This window comes from Ambystoma mexicanum, chromosome 10, assembly GCF_040938575.1.
Source record: "Ambystoma mexicanum isolate Mex_15411 chromosome 10, UKY_AmexF1_1, whole genome shotgun sequence".
Taxonomy (NCBI): Eukaryota; Metazoa; Chordata; class Amphibia; order Caudata; family Ambystomatidae; genus Ambystoma; species Ambystoma mexicanum.
In genome coordinates, this window is record NC_090932.1 from 1,607,609,498 (window position 1) to 1,607,627,086 (window position 17,589).

General features: G+C 46.9%; 1 protein-coding gene across 1 annotated transcript in view; it reads left to right on the plus strand.

Moving 5' to 3' along the window:
* The window catches only part of MAPK1 (mitogen-activated protein kinase 1), an 806,732-nt gene that overhangs the window by 726,674 nt on the left and 62,469 nt on the right, over positions 1-17,589 (plus strand). Inside the window, exon 8 of the mRNA XM_069619984.1 lies at positions 7,122-7,248. Within this exon, the coding sequence (XP_069476085.1) occupies positions 7,122-7,232 (111 nt within the window). The 3' untranslated portion in view covers positions 7,233-7,248. The remainder of the gene's footprint in view (positions 1-7,121; positions 7,249-17,589) is intronic.

A 17,589-nucleotide genomic window follows, 5' to 3' on the forward strand; every position in this document is an offset into this window, starting at 1 on the left:
GTGGTAGTGCATATCTATGGCGGCAGAGCATATTCCGGAAGGAGATTAAAGTAACAGCTTCCTGGCTATTAAGGACGGCAAAGAAGCCATGTGCGAGTCCCTTCAGTCTGTGTTGGATACTGCAGATAACGCCAGCAGGTCCATGGCCATGAGCACCGTGATGCACGGGTTTGCGTGGTTGCGGAAGTCTGGTTTTGCACTTGATGTGCAGGCTCGTCTTCTCAACATGCCTATTGACGGGTCTCATCTTTTTGGCAGCAAGGCTGACGAGAGCCTTGAGAAGTTGCAGATCTCTAAAGCGACAGCCAAGTCTTTAGGGGCCGCTGTTGGGCAACCTCAGCCTTTCCGTTCTAGCAGACAACCTTGGAGGGGTCGATCTTTTCAGTACTACTCATTTGGAAGGGCGAGAGGAATGGCCAGCCACAGGCCATGGAAAATATCCTTGTGGTGGACGAGGTAGAGGTGCCAAGCCAGCACAAGCTGCAGCCTTGTTGCCGTCGGCATCAGCAGCAGCTGCTTCAAAACCGCTCTGAAGGCTTGCGTCACAATTCACCAGTGGGATGGCAGACTGTCTCAGCATCTCAAAGAATGGCGAGCCGTTACTTCAGATGCTTGGGCTCTGGAAACAATAGCTCACGGTTACTGCCTTCCTTTTTGTAGTGCAGCCTCCGACCAATCCACCAGAGAAACAGTCTTTGAGGATTCTGGATCCGCTCCTTGTGAAGGAACTCTTAACCCTGCTGGAGAAAGGCGCTATAGAACCAGTGCCTGTAGCGGAGAGGAACAAAGGTTGGTATTCCCCATATTTTTTTTATCCCCAAGAAAGACGGAGGAGTGAGACCCATCTTGGACATGAGATGCTTGAACAAGTTCCTCAGGAAAGACCAATTCAAGATGGTCACACTTTCCCAGATCCTTCAGGCCCTCCAATTGCAGGATTGGTTGGTGTCATTGGACCTTCAGGATGCTTATTTTCATGTGGTGATCCTTCTCAAGCACAGGAAATACCTGAGGGGCGCCTCAGGTATTCAGTTTAGAGTTCTACCATTCCGGTTGATCTCCGCCCCAAGGGTGTTCACCAAACTGATGGTGGTAATGACGGCGCATCTCAAGAGGGGGGATTCAAGTCTTCCCCTACCTGGACGATTGGCTGATCAGGGCATGTTCTCACGAACAAGCCTTGGATCACCTCAACGTTACCTGCCACTCCCTTCACAGACTGGGCTTCTCCCTCAATTTCAAGAAGTCCCAGATGACACCTTCCCAACAGGGCTGTCTTGGACACATCCTTGTGAAGGTGTTAGGCAGAGAAGCCTACGTAACGCTGCTGTCTCCAAGGCAGTACAGAGTGGGAGACTTGGCCATGCCAGAAGTGGTCGACAGGCACCTGCTGTTTACAGCACAGAGGAACACCGGTAGGAAGCAGCCAAACGGATGCAGAGAACTGAGCAGCGCCTTGAACCGCAGTTCTGCGGTGGGAGACAGACCTTCCAGAGGAACACTGCTATAGCGAACAAGGTATGCAGTTGTTATGGAGACAAGGGCGGAGAGGCCCGGCCACACCCCGAGGTGGGGATGAAAGACCAGAAGTCCCAAGTCTCTGTGCAGGGCTAGAGACCCATAGGTTGGGGTGATTGTTAACAGCAAGGTGGGGGAGGGGGGTTGAAGAGACAGAACCCCAAGCCATGTTATAAGAAGCAAAATTTCCCCATGCAGGATGAGAGAAGCCATTCCAGAGGCAAGATTCAGAGCCTATCATTTCAGAAAAAGAGGAAGAATACAGAAATTATTCGAGTCTGAACTTTGAAATGTACAGACAGATGGCCTGGGAGAAGCCAGAGACACATTTGCGTAGGTGTCCGAAGAAACCGGCCACCACTCAAGGGTTTAGAGAAAAGCAGTTTCCAGACCTTTTCTGTTGAGTTTGTTAGTGGTAGGATGAAGAACATATGTTATATTGAGGTTTTGGACAGAGGACGGAGTTACGTTTGTGAGCCATCCTGATGAGCACCCTTTCTTTTTCTTTCAGATAGGACAAAGAGCACCTTAGAAATAGGGCCTTATTTTCTTTGGTTTAATATAAATTTGAGTTGTAACATGACCTCTTGTCCTTCATCAGTCTCACTTACTGCCCTTAAATGGTTGGTCCCACGAGAAGGGATGGAGCAGAGGAACAAGCAAACATGATATCTTAGAATGCTCATAGCCACATGAACATAATGGCACATTGTATCAGCAAATGGTACTAAAATGTGAGCTGGAAATGGTGGATAATACTTAAGTAGATAAACGGTATAAAATAGGAATTTATGAAGCAAAAAATAATTTCTTTAATGGAGGAATTGAAAGTTCGGCTAACACAAAAAACGTTTTGAGATCCTGCGAAACTTGGAGAAACCACATGTGAAATCAGAACCCTTTTCACCTACAAATGAGGACTGTACAAAAATACAGCATGCTCCTGCAGACAGCCACGGGAGCATATGCAAGGATTGCGTCGGAATCTGTTTCTGATGTACCTCCTGGGGCTGGTATGACAAGAGGACTATGTTTAGGTTATTTTCCAGCTCTGTTACAGATAGCTACTGAAGAAGATGTGGCATACTTTTTGCCCCAGTGATAAAATTGCTGCTAAAATAATTCTGCTCTTTTGCATACTACTTTCCTTCATAAAATGATTCCAGGCATTAAGAATGCAGTGGTTACACCATTTTTAAAGAAAGTGGGGACAGGGTCCTAAGGATGCTAATAATCTTAGGCCCATTACGAATTTCCCTTTTTCTTTTAAAAAATTGTTGACAAGGCAGTCACGATACAGTTTTAATTGTATGAATGTTACACTCCACACAGTATGGGTTTAGTTCTAATTATGGGACAGAAAGTGTGTTATTGGACTTACAAACACAGAAGCTGGAGATAGATTGATAGGAGCAATACAGGGCTGATGATGTTCAACTTAGCAGCTTTCGACCTTCTTGACCATAGAAAGCTTCTGGTCACACGGTCTACTATAGGTCTTTGCTCTGAGGAGGCTCTTGGGTAGATAGTTGTTCGTCTCCAATAGGGAGACAAGAGTATGTTAGGGCCAGGCTTCATCCACTTCTAGAACATCCGCCTGTGGAGTCCCTCAAGGTGCCTGCCTGTCCCCAGCTCTCTTAATGTTTACATACAACCATTGTGTGATCTCCTCGACGTGGAAGGGGCAAGTTTCACGAATTTCGCAGACGATACGCAGCTATTGATAGAACTAAGCGCCGATCATGTTGAGGATGCCAGAAAAATCCAAGGTATCTATAAACTAGTGGTAGATTGGATAACATCTAATTGGATTGTTTGAATATTGAAAAGACAGACATTTTGACACTTCAGTATAGACGGCCACTGTGTTAAAGTACAGGACAAAGTGAAAACTTTGGGTGTGGTCTTGAACTCCGCTCTTGGCACGGACGCACAAGTGGCTAGTGTAGTAAAGTCTCAGTATCATCTCAGATTGAGATTAGTGAAACCATATGTCACTAATAAGAATTGTAAAACTCTATTTCGGCAGCGATTATGCCCAGATTAGACCACTGCAATGCCCTCCTGGGTGGAGCCAATAAGAGTTGAATAAATAAACTCAAAATATTTCAAAATGGGACAGTGCAAATTGTTAAGAATATACCCAGGCGGGACCACACCACTATCACAAAAAAAGGATTTGCCCTGGTTACCAGTTGCATCCAGGATTATTTTCAAGGTTATCACCTTGACGCATAAATGTTAATTTGGATTTGCACCTTTGTATCTCAAGGAAAGCATTGCCTCGCAATCCTAGAGTTACCAGATCCAGTGACACTTTTTTAAGTTTATATGCCCTTATGCTAAGAGAACATGAGGGAACGGTTGTTACTTTCCTGTACAAGCTGCGACCGCCTGGAAAGGGACTGCCTGTTGATCCACGGAGAGAGCGACATCTCATTACCTTTTGCAAACGGCTTAAGACATTACTATTTAATTGAGATTGCTTCCTTAGCTGAACACGTCTTATTTTGTCTGTTTTTCAATATGCCCCTTAATGCCTGTGGGCTGAGGTGTGCAAGAAATAAATAAAAAAAAAAATACATGAATAAAAGTGTGCAAACAATAGGTTTTCTATAGCTCATATAGTTTGGTAGGTGGAGAGTGAACCTAGGTCATCATGTATGGTCCCTGTCAGAGAGTCCGTATGGAACTGATGCTTATTTTGGTTCCATGTCATTGTTTGGATGGACTGTTTGATCAAAAAGGCTGTTCAAACAATTGGTAGGTAACATGGCAGTGGGGTCATCAGACAACGTAAAGTAAAGATGCGTAGTTGCATTGTTTTTGTTACGAATAGAACAGTTTCGAGTTAACTGAGCTGACTTAATGAAGTTTTGTAATACAAAACATAGTCAAGCTTCTTAGGATTTTGGCCCCCAGTCTTCCCACGTCCAACCTCTGCCTTTCTGGTAGGAAATATCACTTAGTCTTTGGGTTTTTGAGAGCCCCACACTACTTTCTTGACCTTGCGTGAGGACTTTCTTAGCTTTTGGATACTTCGTCAGAATGTCCTGCTCCTTCTGCTTGTCAAACGCCACCAATCCTAGTTTTTTGGGTTGTCTAGATGTGGGTTGGGAATCTGTTTTTGAGGACCATGTTCTCAAGTTTAGCCCCTTTCGCAGGCCATTTGGATATTGACCAGCTCTTCCAACAACTTGCGACCTTCGTTTTTGAAAGCCCTTTGACTTCCTATTCACTCACCCCCTTCCCCTTCCTCTGCTCTTATTTTAAACGCCTCTCGCCTCCACCTCCTTAGCCATTCTTTCTCTGTTCTGCAATGCTCTGGACTGTTCCATACAACTGTCTCTATGCAGCTTACATGTTTGCACCCTCTGCAGAGAGAAGTGCTTGGCCTTGGATGCTAAATACTTGGCCTGTCTCCAGCACCTGACACGAGAGCCACAAGCTCTTCCTCCGATACCCAGGACAAGGTCCTTAACTTCCTGTTGGATGGCGTCCTGTGTTTTCACGCTACCCTTCATTAGGCTGCCAAGTCGCTGATCTAGATTTCGAAGCCCTTGGCTTCTTCACCCACGTCAAACCAGGATGGATCATTCCAAGCGTTCAGGGGTTTACTGTAGCGCCAATGTGCAAATCGGTTCTTTGCCCACTAAAAAAATTCAGTGAAAGATTTTTTTTTCATTTCAATGAACATTTTTCAGTGAAAAAGCTCTTGATGAATAATCTTTAGGTGAAAAGACGGTATACCCCCTCGGGGGAGTCAGAAAAGGGCTCCCAACATCTGAAATTCTACATATCGCACCAGACAGAACAAGTCTTCAAACAGGCAATTTGTAACCTACGGTAGTTCATCCCCTTGCTCCAGAGCAACTAAGACCACCTTCTCCTGATTGGTGGTGTAATGCATCATAGAATATTACAAATTACAGCCCACTGGGGTCCTTTGCTTTTAATCTGATTCAGTCTGTTTTTAGGGCCCTTTTCTAAGATAGTCCCTCAAGAGCACGGGTCTGCAACCTGTGGATTTCCAGATGTTTTGCACTACAACTCTCTTGATCCCTTCCCATTCACTATGCTGGCTAGGGCTGATGGGATGTGTAGGCCAAACATCTGGAGATCCAAAAGTTGCAGAACCTCTTCTCTAGAGGAGATTAACCAGGCTAGTGCATGGTCTATGCCACATGTGTTTTGCACTGTTCTCTTGTCTCGCATGCTAGGGTGGACCCCACGTCTGTGGTTTTGGTGGAGTGGCCAGCACTGTTAAAGTACTTACAATTTTCTTATTGTATGTTATATTCAAATGAATAGGTCCACGCTGGAAACCCCTATGCACCCAAGGTTATCAACATACAACACTGACATATTCTAACAAGAGATGTTTGTAGCCGGGTGAACCATCCACTGAACCAGCCTTATATCATTGTTTCTAACATAGTCTGCCTGTTAACCATAGTTTTAAATTACTGTTTTGTGTCAATCCATTAAATGAAGAAAAATCAATCTTTAAGAGAACAGGCTTTTATTTCATGAAAATCTGATCCATTTTGGACTAAGTCATTTTTCAAGGATCTGTATATATCGCTAAAATGAATCCTGCATTGCCACTACTGTGCAAATGGATGATTCTGGTTATGTCCCCTCCTTTTCCTGGCTTCAAGGCTCTGGTTATAAATTGGAGTCTCTTGTCGAGGCAACCAATTTCCCAATTCCTGCTGTGGTGTTCAGCTCTGCTATTATTCACCCCTGTCACTTTGTAAGAGTATTCCTCTTATTTAGAGGTGAAGCCAGTCTTCCAGTTCCTAGCACACCGTTGGGACACTCTCCTATTCACACATTTGGTCAGAAAGTCCTTTACAACCACATTGCTTTGGCTAGGGTCACACTGGGTGTTTCGTCAATATTTTGTTGGTCCATCCTTTGTAACTTAGTCTCCCATGAGTATGGAATAAAGGATAGTATGTAAAATGTTACTAGTCTTAGTGATTCATGTACTCCTAGTCCGATTTATTCATTATTAGTAATACCTGTTTTGAGTGGGAATGGCAGTAGGTAGCCAAGAAGATCATGAGTAAAGGGGCAGACACCCTTGCATTCCTAAATATGGAAACGCTGGATGTTTAGATTCTGCTGCACAGATTTTAGTGATACCATCCATGCTAAAGCGAAATCCCTTTTGTATGAAGGAAAGAACTATGGACTATTACAGGGGTGCGGGGTGTACTGCATCCTTTGGCTCCCCAAAGCTTTGGATTTATAATCCCATCAGCCATACCCTGCGTTGTCATGGTGAGGGATCATGGGAGTTGAAGTCAAAAACATTAAAGAACTGCAACCCGCGACTCGCCTAAACTGGGTGTACAGTGGTCACTACAGTGAGTAACTGTTTACGCAGTCCTCGCCTGATGTTTTCATTTATTAATCAGTCTGTTTGAATTAGTGTTAGATGCCAATACGGAATAACCCTTAACCATAAACATTTTCCTTTTGTAACCCATCGGAACATGAATCAGGTTTAATCTGTTCATTCTTGTAAATGGTTACATGTGCATATAATCTGTGTACAGATGGAAGAGTTTGAAACAATGTGTTCTTTTGTGCAGCCTGTAGCTGAAGCACCATTCACCTTTGCAATGGAGTTAGATGATTTACCCAAAGAGAGGCTGAAGGAGCTCATTTTTGAAGAAACTGCTCGATTTCAACCAGGATACTGATTAACCTTGTGTACAGGTATATACTTTGGAACGCTTTTCTTTAGTGATGGATGGATTTACATGGTATTGGAAATGTATACGTTTGTAATCCGCTGTAGTTTCATTGTCTCTGGAGCAAGTATTCTTCTCCACTTCCTAATTTTAAGGAATCTTGCATTTTATGACTTAAATCAATACTAGGTATTGGTTTGAAAGTAGTGATGTATAACCTGCAGGCCTTCTCAATCTATGCCTAGCGACTCTGGAACCTCCTCCCTGTCCACATCAGGCTCACTTCTACAATGCCAGAAGGATCTCAAGACCCTCCGCTTCAAGAAATGGTTCCTCCTAAACGCCTAGGTTCATACATGTTCCACTCTACCCGAGACTGGGTGATCCTCCCCTGGTTGCTTGTAGAGTCATTGCTGACAAATTGCCTGCCCTCCCCTGTTATATCCAAACTCCCTTGTTGCGTTCCTTCCCTTATCATGTTCCTCACCCTATGATTGTAAAGTGCTGCATTGCTTCCCAAAGCTAAGTTCACTCTCTATAAATACCCTAATAATGATTGGGACACATTTGGTCTTTTTGCCAGGAATCTTGAGATGCCATAACCCCCACAGAAGCTGGTTTGAACAGGTATTTCCTTCTGTCTACATTGCTTTGTGTTGCTGCTACTCCAAAGTACATCATGATTAAAAAACCCTTATGGGACCACAGCGAGCAAGGCCTTTTCTCCAATATTGGATCTAGGTACTGAAGACCCTTCCCTTTTATTTTAGAGTGCTTTCTTTCTACCAGTGGGATGTCGTGTGCTTCGCCCATTCTCCTGAGGCACTGTTCAGATTCTCACTGCACTACACATCATGCAGATGGGAATCCTCCACCTGCTCTCCTCTCCAAACCCTTGCTATCCAATTCAGGATAATGTCAAACTCGGAAGGGGTCCATCCCCTGCAGGGCCCTCAGCAGCAACCATTGGCTCAGTCACAAATGCTCACTATGCGTGTGCTCATCTCATTGCCACAAGTCGCCAACAGCCACACAGATTCTGAGCACTCGTCCAATGGCTCCAGTGTCTCCTCAAGTGAAGCATCCTTCAAACACCATGCCCCCACTCCCCTTCTAAAACCAATAACCATCAGCATGGCAGGCTCCCAATGGCGTACCTTGGAGAGAAAACTAAGATTCCAGAGCATCATCCGCCACAGCCGATAGACCAAGAAGAGGGGGCGCAGTCTCAAAAGACAGATCATGATCCTCACAACCGATATCTCATTAACTTCCTCAAGGAACACTGACTGGGAGAAAGACTCAACCCCTATGGGACTCTTCAGAATTTTTGCCAAGGTACTCTTCACAAGGGCGTTCCTCATAATGGCCTAAGAGCGTGTGGTATCTCTGGACTCAATCCTTGGCTCAATAAAAAGGAATGTTTTCTTTTTCTACCACCTGAGAAAATCAGTTATGTCAATTGCAATTCTGGACTATGTGTGAGGAATACGGTTTAATTAAAGCCTCCTCTGAAAGCGTGCAGGGAGAAAGTTTAAAGTGCTAGAGAATGCACTGAAATGCCTAACTGTTTAGCCCATTTATTTATTGTGCATTTGTTAAGCACTTATATAGCAAGTTAATTCTCTTTCAAAGCGCTGACAGGGCAACAGGGAGGGAACATGGGATTGAAACAATAATACAGTGAAGGATAGACGTACCTACTATGCCTTGTGAGTATTCAGAACGTGCAAGTACAGGTATAAAAGGGGAAGTGGGAGAGGGGGTAGGTGCTGGAAGGACCGTACTTGTGGGTGAGCAGGAGAAGTGCATAGTATGCAAGTGCTATGCTGCCAGGAGCTGTATTAGGTAGATGAGTGCAAGCCTACAGGACGAAGGCCGGTGGGTGCTGAGGCAAGTGCTGCGAGGAAGGCAGAGACTGGGGCGATTGGCTGTGGAAGGCCAGGCCCCCATAGGATACATAAAGGCCCTGGTCACCAATCAGTGACTGTGAGATTATCAGAGAAGGGAAGGAGGAAGTGAAGAAGAATGTCTTGAGGAGTTTCCAGAATTTGAGGCAGTCGTGTTCAAAATGAAGAGGAAGGGGGCGACTGTTCCATAAGAGGGAGCCAGCTGAAGAAAGAGATCGGCCTCTGGCCCCCTGTCTAGTGAAACCCTTTACACACAGTGTTTGTGCCAGAGGAACGTAGGGGTCTATAGGGAGAGTATTTAGTAAGAGAAGTTGCAGGTAGCGTGGTCCCTGGCCCCATACAGCTTTGTGGATGATGCAGAGGGATTTGAATTTGAGCCCTGCAGCAACGTGAGCCAGTGAAGAGTTTTTAGGGCAGGAGAGGAACAGCCTGGCTCCGTGCTACGAAATTCAACCCGGAGGTCCAGGATCGCATCTTAAATCTTCCGTTCAAAGGGGGTGACCTCTTCCACTCTACAACGGACGCGGAGCTGGACAAAAAGAAAAACAGCTCACAAACGGCCAAGTCTTTATCCATCTTGACAAAGACCACGCCCAAAATGTATACCCAGTCACAGCAGCGCTCGGACAAGGGTCGTAAATACGAAGGGTTCCGCGGCTTTCAAGAGCAGAGGTCCAGGCAGCCTGACCGTTCGCTAACTCAGCATCTGTGCAAACAACAAAAAGGGGCGTGTGGGGGGGAGAGTAACAGGTAACGGCTTTTTCCAGTCCCCCACCTCCGCAGCAGACTCAAAGGGAAAGAATGCATGACACGCCCCTCCGGGTCCACGTGTCTCCAGTGGGGGGCAGGCTTGCTCTCCATGCACATTTCTGGCACCAGAATTTTGTGGACCCCTGGATCCTCTCTGTAGTCTCCACGGGGTACCGCATCCCTATCCCAGTCTCTCCTCCCTCCTCCCCTCCAAAGGTTGGAACAGCAACTCTTTTGGCAGAGATCCGGTCGCTCGCTCGTTCAGAGCCAGGCAGTGGAGGAAGTCCCAGCCTCCCAGGGAGGCTTGGGCTTTTACTCCAGGATTTTCGCCATTCAGAAAAGAACCAGGCGGGCCTGAGAGTTGTGCTGGACCTTTCCACCCTCAACCTCTCCACCCTCAACCTCTCCCTACCATCTAGAAAAATTCAAGATGGTTACACCAGCTTTGATAGAGACATTGTGCAAGGGAGACTGGATGTGCTCCGTGGATCTGATGGATGCGTACCTACACGTCCTGATCTGAAAGCCTCATCGTTATTTTCTACGGTTCAGAATCATGGACTACCATTTCCAATACAAGGTGCTTTCTTTTGGCCTCAACTCGGCCCCCACGGTCTTTACCAGGCTGATGAACACAGTGGCTGCCCTCCTCAGGTCGCAGGGCCACCACATCTACCCATACCTCGACAACTTGCTTGTCAGGGCAACATCTCCAGAAGCAGTGCACCATACCTTTCACGCTCTTATGAACACACTGCATGCGCTGGGCTTTTCACTCAACCTCAAGAAGTCTGAACTGCAGCCCACTCAGAGACTGACCTTCTTGGGTTTCATTTGGGACACGTGCTCAGAGAGTTTTCCCTTCGCCGGACAAGATCATAGCCCTCAAGCTGGCCACTGCACACTTCCTCAGCAGAGAAGTGACCTCAGCCTGGTGGTACCAACACCTACTGGGTCTCATGGCAGCAGTCCCCCACACAAGACTCTGGATGAGGAGGATACAGCTGCACTTGGCAGCCTCTTGGAACCAGGAGCGAGGCTCTCAGTTGGAGATGATCAACGTTCCTCCATCACTTCACTCAGAGCTCACATGGTGGTCAGGGAAAGCAACCTGCGGCTGGGCAAGCCCTTCCGGCAACCTACCCCGCAGGTCACCATCACCACAGACTCTTCTCTCGAGGGTTTGGGGGAGGGGGGGCCACTCTGGTCAGTCACTGCGTCCATGGCACCTGGAAATGGCAGGAGCAGGATTGCCACATCTACCTCACAGCTGTCCACCTGGAGCAGGTGCCGACAAGTACGAGTGGCAGTTTAACGACAGAGTACTGCAGGAAATCTTCTACAAATGGGGACACCTCCAGGTGGACTTCTTTGCCTCCTGGGACAACAGGAAGTGCCAACTGTTCACTTCCTGGCAAGGTTGGGGCTCCTTGGGCGATGCATTCCGGATCCAGTGGTACGGAATGACGGCATACTCCTTACCGCCCACACCACTGATACACAGGGTGATATGCAAGATCAATTAATCTCGCCACCTTAGCATCATTCCAATAGCACTGCGGTGGCCGGTCAGGCCATGGTTCTCAGAGCTGTTCAGCCTCTCGGTGAGGCAGCCCATCCGCCTCCCGACTGGCTCAGCACATCTTCTGGCGCAGCAGGGGAGCAGGGTCATCCACCCCGCACCACAGAAGCTCGACCTCACAGCGTGGTTCTGGAGCAGGTCGCGATAGGTCACCTCAGCCTTTGCCAGGCTAACCTAGAGAGCCTACAGAGCGCCAGGAGCAAGTCTACCAGGGCCCAGTATAAGAGCAAGTGGACCAGGTTCTGCCACTGGGCAGACTCTTGGGGTATCAACCCCCTTGCATGTACCTTGGACGACGTGCTCTCCTTATCCGCGCACCTCGCCTATTCAGGTGTGCAGGTAGACACTTGCCGCACTTACTTGGCAGCCATTGGGGCTTACAGAAACTCTGAAGAGGAGACTTTTTCCTCTTCTAACCCGATTGTCAGGAAACATTTGACTGGACTCGTCAGGTTCTACCCGCCCATCAAGAGGCCACACCCTGTGTGGGACCTCAACATAGTTCTGGGTGCCCTGGCGCACAAACCATTTGAATCAATGGCGTCGGCGGACATCAGGCTGGTCACCATTAAGACGGCCTTGCTAGTGGGCCTCACCTCAGCTCGCAGAATCACAGAAATCCAGGCGCTGGTCACCTCAGAGCCATATACTATGTTTCACAAGGATAAGTAGTCCTGCGGACACACACAGCATTTTTGCCCAACGTGCCTTCCGCATTCCATCTGAATGAAGAAATAGTGCTATCTACGTTTTTTGCTGAGCCCAAAGACGAGGCACAGAGTTCTGCACTGTCTTGATGTCAGGCGTGCCCTGAAATTCTAATTGGACAGGACCAAGGGCTTCTGCAAGTCGGACAGGCTTTTTGTCAACTTTGGCGGATCAAAACCGGGGTATCGGCCTCTAAGGCCTTGTTAGGCAGAAACCTGTGCAGTTCCCTTAGGGACCACTGCAAAAGATTTAGGACTACAGGTGATTGGCAGTTAACCCAATTGGTAGCAGTCTGTACCACCCAGGTTTACCTGGTAGTTGTGGCTGAGCAGTCAGACTTCTCTCAAGATGTGTTAGGCAGTATATAGAGGATACACAATAGGTACAGAGATACAGTAGCACAAGCAAACACTGACCAGAGCTTTGGTGTCAAAAGTATATAATTATTTATTTAAAGACACACTTGTAAATTACACTAGCACAAAAAGAGGTAAGTAAATTCAACACACAGTCACTACTATATATATATATATATATATATATATATATATATATATATATATATATATATATATATATATACTACCCTAATTACTTATTAGACAAGTCTTAATGAGAAACACCACTTATTTTCAGACAGAGGTGAGCGCTTAACATAAGATGGCACTCTAAGTTATAGAAAAAGGGAGGGAAAAGGCAAAGTTGTGAAAGCACACAAATTTCAATACTTTTCAAAGAACCACAGTGAGGCAGGTTAGGCAAAGTCTACTGGAGAGCAAGGAAGTTGAAATGCCAGGCCCTCTCTTGGAGAGAGCAAGCGAAATGTGTCCAGGATCACACAGTGGGGTTATGCCCAAAGAGTCTTTGTAAATAGTTCACAAAAGATTGAGATCAAGTCAGGAAAAACAGGCCCCAGGCTAACCCAGGTTAGAAAGTCGAGGAGTCACCCCGAACGATCTGTCGCAAGGGAAGCCAGGCGGGACACAGTACCTGAAAATGGGAAGAACGCTCCAGCGGGGGCAGTTGTTCCTGGCAGCGGGTGCAAGTCGGTGTTTTGTCCAGAGGAAGAGGAGGCCTCGACGTAGAGGAAAGATGAAGGTCGTTGCACTGCCAGGGAAGAAACCAGCCACAGAGTTTCCCGGTTACAAGGTACTACCCTTTTCTTCGCGGCAGTGGTAAACCGGGGTATTCTGGTTGCCGGGGTGCTTGGCACAGGCAAGGCGGCCACGAGATGGTCCAGGAAGGCAAAAGATGGGCAAACTGGTGATCCCCACCAGTCAAAGTAAGAAGACTCTCTGGGCTGGAGATCTCCTCTGTCGTCGGGAAAAGTGGTGAGACTTGTTCAGCAGGGCTCCACCGGTGGTGTCGTCGTTGCAGGTCGGCTGCTCCCTCCTCAGATTCTTTAGGTCCTGTGGCGACTTCTGAAGTTCCAGTCCCCAAAGCCCTGCTTTTATGCAGAAAACCCCCATTCATTCAGCCTAGCTGTCACTCAAACATGCTAAGTGGTGAGCCGGGCGGCTCACCACTTGGGCCAATCACACAAGAGTGCGACTCGAGTTGCCGAGGCAACTCAGTCCAGGGTGCCTAAACCCCCTCCCACACCCCCTGTGGTACCCAGACAGAGTGGCACCACTTTTGGAGGCTTCTGTGGAGAAGCCCGCCAAAAAGTGGAACAAAGGGCTCGACTTGGGTTGGAGTCACAGAAGCGAACACAAACGCCATTTTGGGACCAAGTTTCGGCAAAAAATACCAACCGGTGAATTTATATTAATTTAATAAACCGGCGGTATGTTCGAGGCTATTTTAAAAAGTGGTAGCCTCGAACAATGGGAAAATCCAAGTGGTAGCCTCGAACAATGGGAAAATCCCATAGGAATATATTCGCGGTCGAATATAAAAAGTAGTATTCACTGCCACCAGCCAAAACTCGGTCGGGGGGACTGGACAGTGCCCCCTCGAACAACAGACCCCCGGGCAATCGAATTGCCCCGACCACTACGTCCACAATATGATGGTTTGTACTGGTTCTGTTCACAATTTAAGACTTTAAGACTAGTAATGCCAATGGTGACTTTACATGCCCTGGGAGACAGTAGTCCGTCCCAGGGTATGGAGTCTATGTTTGGGGGTCGCTATGACACCCCTGGGTTACTGCACGGAGGGTGCTGTGTAACCCACATATCAAAGACACATGAAACCCTATAGGGGAAAGGACCCCATAGCCCATAGAACACATACAAAGTCAAAATAACACCTCAAATCATGTCTAAGAGTGGGAGAAAGAGTCTCACTCTTAGCAGGATAAAAAATAAACCCCAAAAAAATCCAGCAAAGCTGCTGGGGGACTCACTAGGTTTGGGAATTTAGCTTTTACAGAGAATTCTCCCTAAAAGGCCTCCATAGCCAGTTGGATGGTCTCGGCCATCAAAGAAGCTTAGGAGGGACAGCACAAGCCACTGCCGGCCAACATGCATGCCCACGCGGTAAGAGCCAGGTCAATGGCCCTCTCTTTCCAGTGATATGTCCCATGAGAAGTCATAAGCAGGGCGACCACATAGGCCACCCCTTCGGCTTTCTACAAGCACTACTGTTTGGATGCCGGTTCTAGATCAAACAAAGCTTTCGGACAGGCGGTTCTTAGAAACCAGTTTGCTTAAGGATGGTCTCCTCTCCACCCTGCAGCTACACTCCGTTGTAATCGGCCATGCAGTATGGTGGAAAGGGGACGGGACGTAAGAGTAATTATAAGTTACTCACCATAGTGACTAACGTCCTTAGTCCCCTTTCCTCCATACGTCCCACCAACCTACCCCCTAATAAAACTGGTGTCATTAGGCAATGTTAATCTATTGTCGACGCGTCTATGGGGACGGAGGTGTGGAGCTGGAGGGCGAAGTCATGGCAGCGCATGCTCCCAGGGCCGCACCCCCGCGCACCTCTAAATTTAAAGGGGAAGGTTGTTTTTTTTGGGCGAAAAAGGTTCCATCTCCCGTCCCTTGGAAGGGACACCCATGCAGTGTGGAGGAAAGGAAAGGGGACTAGGACTAAGAGTACGTTAGTTACTACGGTGAGTAACTTATAATTTATTGAACCACCTGCTGGAGGACAAATGCAGAGAAGGACTTGACATACTCATATCTACTGCTGTAAATATTGCATAGACACATGTCCAGTGGGGTGGTGTTACACAGAACAGGATCAGTGCTGTTCAAATTTCTGACTGGGAAAAATTATTTGTGGAAAAGATAAACAAGGCCCTAAAGTCAATAAAATGTGACGGTCACTGGTAGGTTTTCCTGTGCTGTAAAGATCCCAAGGCTCGATCTCCCTTTTCAAGGCACGACTGGAAAATGCTCCTCCGTGACAAAAACGGGTGGGGCGAACGTATCACCACCAGTCCTTATGTGCAGTCTTTTTACCGAATAATTTTCACCTCCTTTTTTGTTTTATCACAATTTACCAAAATGTTGCTACAAAAATGCAGGGGACAGGTGCTGTTTGGTGTGGGGGGTCGGAAGAAGAGGGTCTACCCCCACATCTTGCGGCAAAAAGAATCTATCAAACAATTCAGTAAAAAAACAGAACCATCAGTCCTACCAATTCCCAAGGTTTTCACAATGGGGGTTACCTCACAACCACAAGGTGCAGAAATTCGCCCAGTCAATTGGTCGTCCACCAAAGAATTAAGTTAGACTTGCAGCCCCTCTCACACAGTGCCCTGGCAGAGGGGTGTGTGCAGTCAAGCCGTATAGTGGCATTCTACATACAGTGGGCTTGGTTAAGTTTGGAGAAATGGGTGTTGGCGTTTGTGAAAGAGTATTCCCCAGAGTTCAAGTAAAAGGCCCAAAACATTGCACCACCCAAATGCGATCCATGCTAAGGAAAGCGGCTTCAGCATGAGGTGTAGCAACCCTGCTAAAGAAAGAATGCCAAGAGCAGACCAATACAAAATACAAAGGGGTTTATTTCAGGCACTTCCCTGGTAAAGACCGCAAGCAGAGGTCCATAATGGACCAAAGAAATCTAAAGGTTCATAAAGAAATAGAAATTCAAAATGTTCTCTTAGAAATGATCGCCTCCCTGCAGCAGACTGTCACCACATGACCTACATGATGATTATTTCCACATACCAACCCACAAAGCCCACAGGAAACAACTTTGGTTTGTGGTGAACAGAAAGCAATATCCTGTCAAGGGGCTGCATTTTAGACAGTAGCCTCTGGTTCCAATGTCTGCTCACCTCAGGCGGTGCAGACATTGTCGGTCCATATTTGAGTGCTAATGGACTCTTACCTTTCATCTATTTCTCATATAAATAGTCATCCGTTCTTCCCACTTTCAGTTGATGACGAGACAGATATGCCCTTTCCTTTCAGAAAAGCATTCTGCCACCATTGCATGTGCTATAGTCAATGTCCATCTAGACTATTGCAATGCCTTATATGCAGGTGTTACGAAATTTGCGCTACAGAAACTTCAAATGATCCTGAAAACGGGTGCTCGTATCTTGACGGGCTCCCTTAGGCAAGATCACGTAACTACAGTCTTAAAACTCCACTGGCTCCCGGTAAAATCCTGAATTAAGTTTAAGCTCTTGACTACAGGCTATAAAGCCCTACACGGTCGGGCCCCCATTAACATCAAGAAGCACCTCAGATGGTGCTCATCATCTAAGCCCTTAAAAGTGGTTTCCCGCTACAGTGATTGTTGACTGTGTCTGCCTTTCCAGAGGTTTTGGTCGCTCTTGTACCATCACTTGGTGGCTCTGAAACCTGCTCCCAAATGATATAGGGAGTACGAGTGACCTGATGACCTTCAGGAGAAAGTTAAAAACTCTTCTCTTTTAGTTCGCTCAGCTTTGCAGGGCCAGGAGTTTAGATCCATCTAGTGGCTTAGATATCTTTGGTTGTAGCACCGTTGCCTATGATAGTCATAGGCACCACTTAAACCTGGATTACTATTCTCGATCAAGAAATGGAAATAGACCAATGACTTGTTGTGATGAGCAACATTGAAAGAGGACAATTGGTGGCAATGGGTACCTCGCTGGGGTTCTCAATAAACTACGACAAATCGCAGTTACAGCGAGTGCAGAATTTGGTGTTCCTTCAAGCGCTTTTTTACACCATTTTGAAACCATCTGAAGGATACAAACCATCCTTTCTATAGTCTGCAGGTTAGCCAGCAGTGTATATCAGAACCTACATGTCACTGTTTGGAGCGCCTGTCATCCTGCATCCCAGACTGCAGAGTATGAAGGAGGCCGGTTCAGGAGTTCCTCAAGGTATGGTGCTTGCAACTCCATTGAAAATGGGAGGAGAAGATCAAAGTCCAAAGCGGCTTGCTTCATCTACAAGGGTTGAACCAAGCTTGCGACCTAACAGAAGGGCCTCCCTGTGCAGGTACCACTTCCTCA